Consider the following 12,006-nt stretch of genomic DNA (forward strand, 5'->3'; position numbering starts at 1 on the left):
TCTCGATGAATTGATATCTGTTTACATTCGGAACTGAGATAAATAGGAATCATTTTGTTCATGATACTTGGTTACATGAGCTTTTTCTCTTCCGTGTAGGCCAAAATTGTACAAAGTTATCTCCTGAAGTTATATCGAAGGTGACTTTTGTGAGGTAACCATCTAAATTAGTTTTTAATATTTGTTACAGGCTCTTGTGTTGAAGGGATTTTCGCTTGGTCAGACTCTTACCTTTTATTATTTCAAGAATGAATTTATAAATGTTGCAGTAGCAGGGGATGAAACTATTAAAAAAAGGGACAATTGTGTTAAAAAAAACCACTTCCATACATTTGGACTAATGTTCTGTATCCATTTTAGGTTCTGAAAAATGAAATGCGGTAAAAAGTAAAGCTTAGTTGCAGCAACATGTTTAGACTGCAATGAATAGGGGTTATTGTTGATCAGCCTGTAAGGTCAATAAACAATGTTAGTCCATAATGTTACTTAATATGGATGAGAATTATGAAAGATATATTTTTGCACGGTTGATAATGAACCTCTAAAATACTTAGATCCCGGTGCAACACACGGGCAATTACCTAGTAATAAAAATGTGTACTATTCTCCTTCAGGCCGGGATGCATCACGACATTACTCCACACAGTTCGCCTGTCGCCAAAAAAAAAAAAAAAAAACTGTTCGCCTTGTGATAGATCCATTCCCACCTGTAGGTCTGCGCCGCAGTTCCTGTCGCCGGAGAACCTCCGCCGCTCACCGTCGCCGGGTTCTCTTGCGAAGACTACCGACCACCGTCGTCATCTCAAAAGTCTATGCCCCCTTTGTATTACGCCTCTCTCAACCCATTTCGTCGTGATCTGCCTCCGCTGGCCGTATCTGTTCTGGAGTTTTACGGCGGCGATCCTCTAGAGCAGCGTGTGTCCCCATGGAAAGACCCAGCAGCGGGGAGGAGGGAGAGAGGGACTCTCCCAACGAGAGGAGGATCTCGCTGGAGACGGCGGCGGCAGAGGCGGACGACTCCGTCCCGTACATAGGGCAGCGGTTCCCGACACACGAGGCGGCGTACGAGCTCTACAGCGGGTTCGCAAAGCAGTGCGGGTTCTCGATCCGGCGGCACCGTACGGAGGGGAAGGACGGCGTGGGCAAGGGGCTGACCCGGCGGTACTTCGTGTGCCACCGCGCCGGCAACACGCCAGCGAAGCCCTTCGACGACGGCGCCAAGCAGCAGAGGAACAGGAAGTCCTCCCGCTGCGGGTGCCAGGCGTACCTACGCATTGGTAGGGATGCGGGAGCAGGTGGTCTGGAGTGGCGAGTCACGGGGTTCTCTAACCACCACAATCATGAGCTCCTCCGGCAGGATGAAGTTCGCTTTCTGCCGGCGTACCGTGTCATCTCCGACTCGGACAGAGACAGGATCTTGGTGTTTGCAAAATCTGGGATCTCTGTGCAGCAGATGATGAGGATAATGGAGCTGGAGAAGTGCGTCCAGCCTGGGAATCTCCCATTTACTGATAAGGATGTGAGAAATCTCATACACTCCTTCAGGAGGTTCGACCAGGAGGATGAGATTGTCGACCTGCTTAAGATGTGCAGAAATGTTAAGGAGAAGGATCCCAATTTCAAGTATGACTACACCAAAGACGCGAGCAACTGCCTTGAGAATATTGCCTGGTCGTACGCATCATCGATCCAGTCTTACGAGGTATTTGGTGATGCTGTTGTATTTGACACCACTCATCGGCTAACTTCTATTGACATGACACTGGGTATTTGGATTGGAATGAACAATCATGGGATGCCTTGCTTCTTCAGTTGCGCGCTTCTGAGGGAGGGAAATCTGCAATCCTTCACATGGGCATTACAGGTAACCATTGAGGGTGAAAAACTCGTGGTCCTCTTTACAACCGTTCTCTTAGAAAGTCTTTCTTGTTGACAGGTATTTCTCAACTTCATGAACAGAAAAGCTCCACAGACAATATTGACTGATCAAAATATGTATCTCAAAGAAGCAGTTCAAAAGGAGCTACCAAATACAAAGCATGCCCTCTCCATCGGGCTTATTGCATTAAGGTTCCCATCTTGGTTCAATGCAGTTCTCGGGAGACACTATAATGACTGGGAAAACGAGTTCTATAGGCTGAACAACATGGAAAGCACAATGGACTTCGATCTTGGATGGAGTGACATGGTGAGCTGCTATGGATTACATGGAAATAGGCACATTGCTAGCTTATTTGCATCACGGAAGCTTTGGGCATCGCCATATTTGGGAGGACATTTTTCGGCAGGGCTGGCTGCTTTGCCGGGAATTTCAAAAATAAAGGATTTCATTCAGCGGTTGTTGAGCGCCCAGACATGCCTATCCCACTTCATTGAGCAGGTGACCATTTCATCTCATGTTTACCAAATGCCAAGTATTTTTTGCCCCTTGTAAGAAAAATTGTGATACCCTTTCACCAGTCACTACTGCTCCTGTTGAGTTCATTATAGTTTGCTGCAAGCCAACTTTGTGCAAAGTAAAAGAGTAATATAATAGTGTTCATTTTTTTACATAGGTTGCGGTAGTTGTTGACTACAAAGATCAAGCTGGGGAACAACAAATAGCGCAACAAAGCTTGGAAAATACAATTCTCAAGACGGCAGCTCCAGTGGAAGGACATGCTGCAGCTGTTTTCACCCCGTATGCATTCTATAAGCTACAGGATGAGCTTGTAGAGGCTGCTCATTATGCATACTTCCACTTGGAAGGGAATGCTTTTCTTGTCCGGCACCATACCAAGACAGATGGCGGTTGCAATGTCACATGGAACCAAAAGGAGGAGCTAATTTCTTGCAGCTGCCAAATGTTTGAGTCATCAGGGATCCTCTGCCGGCATGCCCTCCGTGTGCTCACAACGCTAAACTACTTTCAGATCCCGGACCATTACCTTCCTGTCCGATGGCATAGAACCCAGCCACAACATTCCAAGTCATTGATTGGCGCTCCTGATCATGGCAGATCATATGAAAGGGTGAAAGCGCTCCAGTCCATGGTCTCAGTTCTGGTGAGCGAAGCAGGCAAATCGGAGGAACGGATGGATCTCGCAACACAGGAGGTCTCTGTCCTACTGTCCCGGATAAGGCAGCAACCTGTTGTGGCGAATGTTTCAGGTGATAGTGTTCGTCAGCAGCGGTGACTGATTTTGGTAGCTTTCCAAGGGGCGACCATTTTGAACTGTCCAGCCAGTTCTTTACAAGTATTTAGGCTCAGTTTGCAGTTACTGAACCGTATGGTTTATTTGATCATTTTTGCTAAATTTCAATAGACTGATTTTGATTTCGTACTCAGTCAAATTTTGGGGCCATTAGATCTGAAGGCGCACATCTCAGCGCGTGATTCTGAAAGCATCCGTCTTTCTTGGTTTCGGGTTTTTATATTCGTGGTTTTTTACGGGGTGTGGGTTTCAGTGTTTTCCCAAATGACTGACCCGGGTTGGGGGGGGGGGGGTGGAGAGGGCTTGGTGTCTTCTCTTTCTGGATTTTCCTATGCGTGTCACTTCATCAGTTTCGTCTCTGTCCCCAGCCCAGGAGATAGGGGCGAGCTGCTAGTTGGGGGAGAGAGAGGTGGAGATGGAGGGGAGGGGCTGACCGGTGGCAGCGAGGTAGTCTCCGTGCACTGATTTCCTGAAAAAAAATCAGCCGGTTTGGATCTATTAGTACTTGACACGGTTGAGGTCTGTGTTGGGGTGTGGTTTGTGTGGAGACCAGGGGTTTCAGGAAATCGGTAGGGAGCTGTTCTGTACATGATCTGCTTGTATGTAGAGTAGCCAGCTCTGTGTATTCTCATCGATTTATGTCAAGTGCTATGCTAGAAGTGGACATGTTTGTATGCTTATCTGAATTTAAACCGGAACCAGATGCTTGAGGTGGTCAGGTTTCCCAACCTAGTTTTCTTGATGTGATCAGGCTTTCAAAAAAGCATTTGGGGTATTAGTTAGTTGAGCTCTAGCTTTTTCAGAACACCACCACCGGTGAATGGTTACAGAATTTTGCATGTCATTATACACTACTGTTTTTTCTTTGGTACCACTGTTTGCGCTACTAAAATCTTCATTTCATCTTAGGAGAGCAAAATTTGCATGTGTATACTTATATTTGCTTTTGCTGAGTTATGCTGTGTTTACAAGAGCATGTCATAATAAAATTTGTGTTTGAGGTAAGAATCATATCTTCATGTGATGTTCTCTGTCATCTATCTCTCCATTGTGTTGCACAGATCCATATCTGTTTTTCTGCCTATTCTTCATAAATTTTATTTTAGACAATCATGGAGCCCTCACCTGCTCTAAATGAAACCAACTTCGCACACAACAATCTTCTTCATAAAATGTACTCCCTACAGAGGGAGTATTAGATTACCAATCAATGAGGCAAGCTACCTCTGGCTCTGCAAGTTTTTTCTCTTCCGAATTTCTGTAGCTATTTTGTTGCCCCTAATTATCTATACTGATTCATAGCTAAAGTGAGTGGTTAGTTTTGCACTAACATGACATCATCAATATTTCTTGTCAGTCTTCAGTTTACTTTTTAGCCCCTCGGCATGTACTTTTTTCTTCAGTGTGTATTTTTCTCAATTTGTTATCAGTCTTTTTCAGTCAATCTTTAGTTCCCTTGCCTGTACAGTTTCTTTTCATTTAGTCGGTGTTCAATTGTTCAATTTTACTTGTGCATTTGATTTTCAGTCTCATGTTTCATTATTCATTCTTCGGTTAGTGAGATCTTTTTCCCACGGCTCTTGTAGTTAGGACTTAGGACAATGACCTCTTATTTTCAGAATTTCACGTGTAGCATTATTCTGTTTGTTTTTGTTCTATGCAGTTACTTTTTATTTAGTTAATATTCAGTCCTTTATGCTCATTGTTCATTAAGTCAACATATCTATGGAATTTTCTAATTTTCTATATTCAGTTTTAATTTAGTTTGCCTTATCTTCTTCAGTACTCCCTCCGTCCCGAAAAGCTTGTCTTAGATCTGTCTAGATACGGATGTATCTACTAGATACTCCCTCCGTCCCATAATGTAAGACGTTTTTTGGAACGGAGGTAATATATCAGTTAATCTTCAGTTTTCAGTCTATAAACAAGAGTGCCATCACTCACTTTATTTCTTTTTTATTTGGTTCTCTTCAGTTTGCTCATTCCTGTTTAGTATTTCTCTCAACCCCTTATTTCCTCTTTAGCCAATTTGTCTATTATTTTGTTCTTTCATTCACTCAGTTTTGGATTTTCAGTGCACACATACAAGGCTGTGTTTTAGCCTTTTGGAGCAGAACCCCGCATGCTTTTATCTCATTTTTTTCCTCCTTTCCCCAGGCTAGGGGTATCATCCAACCTTTCTCTGAAAGATTGAAAGAATCTAACTAGTTTCACTCTGTAGAATTTTTTCAGACTCTAGGTTTTGGAAGGGTAGGTAGCTCTGGTTGTCCATTTAGGTATAGCGTGAAGTATTATGTTGATGCATGCATGCCTCTAATTTAAACATGAGTAGTGTACCTAATTTAAACATGGTTCTGGCTGTCCATTTTGTCAGTTTTTTTTACTGTCTTTGGTTTGGGTATCATTTCTTCTTCAGTGTTTCATTCTTCTTCAGTATTCAGTCCTCCATTTTTTTCATGAGTATTCTTTTCTATGTCTATGGGATAGAACGCAACAAGTAGTCATACGAGACTATCTTCGGTTTGATTTACTTTGTTCAGTTTATCCTTGTTACTGTTAAGTTTGCGGTGGTTCAGTTTCTACGGTTTAGCCTTTAACTTTAGTTAGTACAGTTCTCTCAGTCATGTTTTATCTGGTTCAGTTATCATTTATTTCTTCAGTTATTCATTATTCCTTAGTATTACATATTTTCCCATTCTTTGAGCTTACATCATTGTCTGATCCCTCAGTCTCCACAGTTTTCTTTAGTACAATTTTCAGTACTTATCATCTACTCCCTCCGTCTCATTATGGGTCGGAGGAGTACCATTTTTCCAGTTTCTGTTTCTTCAATCTCGTAAGTTTCTTCTTCATTTTGTTTCTTCATTATATACTTCTTCAATCTACTTTTCAAGTCTCCCCTTGTGACTTTTCATTCTAATCCTTCTGTTTTGGGTCTCGGTATTTTTTGTCCGTTTTCATTGTCTTTCGGCATTCTTCCCTTGTCAATCCATGCTGGTGTCGTATGGACTTTGCGCAGAGAAACAAGTGAGCAACACATCTGTTTTATTTCGTCTATAACATCTTTTCCATTTATTTAGTTGATTTTTTTGGTTCTCTTCTTTTGTTCGGATGTTGATTAGTGATTACTCCCTCCGTAAAAAAAAAAGAGCATTTAGATCACTATTTCTTTACAGAGGGAGTACCATATACTCCTTGCGTTTTAAAATAGATGACTCGACTTTGTACTAACTGTAGTATAAAGTTCTTCTCAAAAAAAAACTGTAGTATAAAGTTCGTACAAAGTCGAGTTATCTATTTTGGAACAGAGGTAGTAACTTATAACCGGTTTTGTGTCTGCAGAAAATCCGTAAGTACATTGCTTTTGAGCTCAACACCCGAGGGTGGTTGCATTGGCGATGGGTGACGGGCACAACACCAATTCAGGCATATGACACTACACCTGACGAGCGCGTCTATTTTTTAAAGGCGGGATGTGTTATCGTTTTAAGGCTGACCTCAAGACAGGAATAGCTTATCAATTGTTTTCGGTGCTCTTTAGTATTCATCTAAGCATGATGGTTGTACTGTCGAATTCCATGTCTTCAGTTTAGTCGGTTTGGGACATCAAGTTATTAGTTTATATCATAAAGAATCAGCTTGTAACGACGAAAAGGGCAGACCAAACCCAAAACCCTTTCGGGTCGAAAAGATCCTTTATTTTTTAGTTGTTTCGGATTGAAAAGATCCGTTAGTGTCTCCCCTCCGCTGGGCTAGTAGAGTGGTAAATATCGAACTAGAAGGATTGGGTGCGCTTTGCTGCACCGTTGATATTGTTGGGTTTTCATAATTTTTTTACTTCATCTATTTTAAAATATCATGTGTATTAGTTTTTGAGAAATCAAACCTCTTTAAGTTTGACCACATTTGTGTAAAATATATCAATATCCATAATACCAAACTAATTTTTTATATTCATCATGAAATGAATTTTTATATTATATTTATTTAGTATTGCGGATGTCGATATTTTTATTTCTAAACTTGATCAAAGTTAAAGGAATTTGACTTTTTAATAACCTAGTACACCTTATATTTTGGAAAGGGAGTATTTGGTTTGGTTAGTGGGGAAGATGATGTAGTGTGCTTTTTTATTCATATAATGCAGTGTTTTGATGGGGCCTTTCGCGATGTGATTTTATGTTGTTTGCTAATTAGCTTATACTTATGTGGAGAAAGTTTTTGCGTCTGTGGCTTCATGTACTACATTGGTGCTACGGTATCACATGTTGATGTTTCTTTTTTCTAGATGATTAGAGGATGCACGGGATGATATGGTTTTATAGGCCGGTTGCTTCTGATTGATTTGAAAAATTATTGACCCGGTCAAAATCATGAACCAAATTCAATATTAAATTTCTCAATGGAATGTGAGAGCTATGAATTAGAGAGCAAATTAAAAGAATTGAGTGAGAGAATGTCGACCCGATCAAAATCGGTGACCCAAATCCAAATTGATGACCTCAATTGAATGAAAGGTCTCGATTCCTAGGGAGCTTAGTGATACAGTAGACAAGGCTTGAACTGCACATGGCTGAATCCGACGGGATAAAATTTTGACCGAGACTAAAATCAAATTCAGTCGATTGATTAATATCTAGTTCCTATTTTATTAATTCGTCGTAGAAACTTAGCCACAAAAGTAGGCAACAAACACTTAAATAGGCAAAAACTACTGAAGCGAATGAGATTATCAGAGATTATCATAATCCATCATTACTGAACGTAGCCTTGGTATTTTCTGTGACAAATCACGCTGTGCTGATTTTCCAACAAGCTTGAGATGGGAAGCCTGCAAGATCACAGGGTGCTTGCAAACTCGGTTTGATATCCCTTGGTTTTTGTTATAGAAGTACATGTTGCATAAAAGAAAACGTGAGCCGTCTTAGCTTAGTTGGTAGAGCGCATGGCTTTTAACCATGTGGTCGTGGGTTCGGGTCCCACAGACGGCGTATAGTTTTCCCTATGCATTTTGGTGTTAGGGCGTTCTTATTTTCTTTTATGCTTTTGTGTTACAATTACACATACACATTTTAAAGTGATAAAAATGTTTTATATTAATGAACAGGTAGTACAAACGTGTTGCATTTTGGTTCATCTTATGAGGTCGGATGTGTCCAAGTTTAATTACTACTCTCTCCGTATCATTTTAGTTTGCGCATAAATTTGATCAAATTCAAGCTTTGCAAAGTTTGATTAATTTTATATTAAAAATTATCAACATTCACTATATGAAATCAATATCATCAGATACATCATAAAATGTATTTTTCATACTGTATAGGTTTGGTATTCTAGTTGTTTATTTTTTAAAGATAAATTTGATCAAACTTTGCGTAGTTTGACTTCAAACAGATTTTATATGCAGATTAAAAAGAAATGAAGGGAATACTTGCACCACGATCATGTTTGTCTTGTGAGATCAAATGTGTTCGGTGTTCAATATCTATTTTTCCTAGGGGAATGTGTGATAGGATTTGCCTGCCGAAGACCACAACGTAGCTTCCTCTCGTTTGCTCCTCTAGTCTTAGACGGCTAGTGCAAATTTCCTTCAGGCTTCACCGGGTGAGTCCGTGAATCCGTCTTCTCTTTGTCTGCCGCTCTAGCGGCGATGATAGGGAGGAGAATTTCGGTACCTTCGCTTTGATTAGTAGTTTAGATTAGAGCATTTTAGTCCTCACAGGTGCGGTGTTCGAGCAGATGACGGCGCTTCTCTTCTAGCTTGTTTTTCAGGTTTGATCCTCCTCTAGTTCGTTCATTTGGACTTAGTCAATGGAGCTCTGACGTAGATTCCCGTCGCCTCCTTAGGACGGTGAGGTTAGGGTTTTTCATCGTGTGGCGAGATCTGGTGTCAGGTGCTTCAGATCTATGCAAGGGTTCAACTGCGATGATTGCAGCTCCCGGGCGCTGATCCTTAGGGACATGTGCGCGAAGACTTCACAGCTAGTCCTGGCCATGGGAAGCCCGGCCCGAAAAAGCCTGACCCGGCCCGAAAAAGCCCGACCCGGCCCGACCCGAAGCTGCCCCCAGGCCGGGCTCGGGCCTAGTTTTTGAGCCCGAAGGCCGGGCCAGGCCGGGCCCGGGCCCGTCATTTTTGCCATTTTCTGAAGGTCGGGCCGGGCCGGCCCAAAGCCCGACGGGCTTTTACGTGCTCGGGCCGGGCTCGTGCCCAGAAACACAGGCCCGTTGGCCGGCCCGGGCCGGGCCCGGGCCTGAGTTTTTTGTGTCGGGCTTGGCTAGGCCCGGCCCGAAGCCCGGGCCGGCCCGAGGTTTGGCCAGGTATATTCACAGCTGTCATCGACAAGGTTAAGTCGGCTCCGATAGCGAAACAACAACAACAACAATGTGTTGACGGCTCATTCTGGCAGCAATAATGGTTGTTCGCGGTTCTCGGAATCTTGATATTTTTTTAATTATGTTTGAGATGCTTTCTACTATCGATGAACTTTTATAATAGATAGATCCTTTCCAAATAAATGTGTTCAAGCTTAATTAGAACTTGCAGCACGACCAGACAGTTTCGCTGAAAACTTTCAGGGCAAATTTCCCCAACAATAAATGCCCCATATATGCGCTACACATGCCTTTTTCTCATTGGTGGGCAACGACCACTAGTGAGTGTTGTCACCCTAACACACCCTCTTCACCCACGCCTTGGTCAAGCCTGTCATCGCGGCCTCCACTGCCGGACACACCATCACACCGCACCACCATCAGCGCCCAAAGCCACCGGAGACGGCCTGCCAGCGCCGTCCATGTCAGATTGGATCGGTAGATCCACCGCCACAACCTTGAGCACGTCCTACCCCACAACACCACCGTTAGTACCTCCCGTACCACGGACAAGGCCCCATGCTGCTGCCAAGGCTACCCAGGCGCCACATTGCCCTGGACCAGCGTTCCGCCACCACACGAGGACGCCGACGCATGCCGAGCCCCACCACACCAGGGAGAGAGAGGACCCCGCTGCCATGAGCACCTATCGGGCTTTGCCTGGCGGCGGCGAGGGGAAGGAAGAGGGCTAGTTGACGTCGGCTAGGGTGTGGAGCGACGCGGGTGAAAAAGGAAAAAATTTCTTCCTTGCTCTTCCTAAGGGGAACACCAGTCAAAAGTAGTACCTGCTTTGCATGAAAGTATGTATTCTTTTCATAGTTATATGGGTCTCATTTCATTTCAACTTGAGATTGACAGATTGACGAAGTCACCAAAGACATCTCGTAGTTGATGGGAACGTCTCCTCCCACTGAAAGAGCAACGCTGGAAATCCTAAAATAAATTCAGGAACAAATGTGAGCATCGGGATTTAAACCCTGGTGGACTGAGATACCACTGTCCACCTAACCATCCAACCATATGTTGGTTATATGAGTCTCATTTATATCATAAAGACAATAGTTCAAGTCACATACACAACGGTCTGACAAAACTGAAAAGACATCACAACACTAGTCTTTGCACAAAGGAACACCAACCATGAAAACAAATTACAATCAAAACAGAAGAAACCATCTCTGCGCTTGACGCCAACACGTGTCACCTGCCTCCGACATCACCACAACAGCCACGAATTTTTTTTACAGATCACCTCCTCGTCCGATCTTGACGCGGCTCCATCGCTGCTATGCAACTTTGCGGCCCTTCGAGATGGCTCACCAAAGATGAAATCATTACGTTAAACGAATCAAACCAAGGCAACATCCCAGACACGCTATCAAACTCCAGATGTGACTTCCCCGCACGACTAAGATGTCGGAGGAGCAAACCATACCTGCCAGCCATGAACCACAAACTTGCGTGAAAGTATATATTTGACCAACAGATATGCTCATATAATGTGTGGATGTATATCCGTGTATACACACACGTATTCGATATTCCTTCCTCCAGCGTCATACAAGTACAAGTGTACACCAATCGTGGCCTAAGAATTGCAACAAACTAACTGCTCTAGTAGTACAAACTAAGCTACATCCACGACGGCGGCGCCGGTACTGCAAAGCGGACTGGCCTTGAAGCCAACGGCAGGGAACGACTTCTTGACGGGACCGACGCTGAGGGTGACGACCCCGCCGCCCACCTCGACGCCGGTGACGGGGACCCAGACGAACAGCACGCGCACGCGGACGCCCTCGAGCCCCGTGACCGCCCCGGGCGCCACGGACCCGGAGAGCTTGATGTCGTACAGGACGCGGTAGCCCCCGGCCTCGATCTCGCAGCCGTCGTCGAGGAAGAGCTCGAAGGAGCCGTCGGAGTGGAGGAGGTACCGCCGGGCGGTTTTCGGGAGGAGAGCGCGCAGGAGGCCGAACCGATCCATCAGCTCCGGCACGGTGGGAGGGTCGTAGGGCGCCGTTGAGGTGGAGCTAGTGAGGAGGTTCAGGCCGAGGAGGAGCAGGAGGAGGCGGCGGCTGCGGCCTGCGGCCGCCATGTTGACCATTGGGGCTTGCTTGTTCTTGGTTTCGGCTCTGGGCGTTTGTTGTTTCTCTCTTGACGGATGGATGGGAAAGTGCCACCGGTCAAGGGAGCTCTGTCCTAGCTGGGCTTGGTTTGGGAAGGATAGAATAAAAAGGAGGAATCTTGATATATTTTTTTAGGGCGTGTTTAGTTGCAGTTTGCAATAGTAGTTGCATTGCATGTCCATCTCTAGCCAGTCTGGTTGCTGAAATACAGCCTCATATGCAGCAGATGCAACCTGTTTGGTTGCCTGCATCGCATCGAGAGACACTTACCCCCTGCTGTTTGGTTGCCCGCATTTGTGCTTAGGATGTGAGCAGAT

The 12,006-nt window shown here is 44.3% G+C and overlaps 2 protein-coding genes and 1 non-coding gene across 4 annotated transcripts; 2 read left to right on the top strand and 1 right to left on the bottom strand.

The window, feature by feature from the left end:
• Positions 1-649: 649 nt before the first annotated feature.
• On the top strand, positions 650-7,042 carry LOC123045550 (protein FAR1-RELATED SEQUENCE 11). 2 transcript variants are annotated; one of them, XM_044468647.1, is made up of 4 exons: positions 650-1,864; positions 1,937-2,380; positions 2,556-3,150; positions 6,537-7,042. In XM_044468647.1, exons 1-4 carry the CDS (start codon positions 926-928, stop codon positions 6,545-6,547), a joined length of 1,989 nt encoding a protein of 662 aa, XP_044324582.1. In that variant the 5' UTR covers positions 650-925; the 3' UTR covers positions 6,548-7,042. The 2 variants fall into 2 exon arrangements, with proteins under 2 accessions (XP_044324582.1, XP_044324581.1); XM_044468646.1 differs by lacking the exon at positions 6,537-7,042 and having other exon boundaries at positions 2,556-3,319.
• A 1,070-nt stretch (positions 7,043-8,112) lies between these two features.
• TRNAK-UUU (transfer RNA lysine (anticodon UUU)) lies at positions 8,113-8,185 on the top strand. Its single transcript has one exon. It is a non-coding gene; the product is annotated as a tRNA-Lys (tRNA).
• A 2,826-nt stretch (positions 8,186-11,011) lies between these two features.
• Positions 11,012-11,775, bottom strand: LOC123041428 (uncharacterized). Its single transcript, XM_044464038.1, has one exon. The coding sequence runs from the start codon at positions 11,665-11,667 to the stop codon at positions 11,194-11,196; it is 474 nt and encodes a 157-aa protein (XP_044319973.1). The 5' UTR covers positions 11,668-11,775; the 3' UTR covers positions 11,012-11,193.
• Positions 11,776-12,006: the final 231 nt, after the last annotated feature.

This window comes from Triticum aestivum, chromosome 2B (genome assembly GCF_018294505.1).
Source record: "Triticum aestivum cultivar Chinese Spring chromosome 2B, IWGSC CS RefSeq v2.1, whole genome shotgun sequence".
Lineage (NCBI taxonomy): Eukaryota > Viridiplantae > Streptophyta > Magnoliopsida > Poales > Poaceae > Triticum > Triticum aestivum.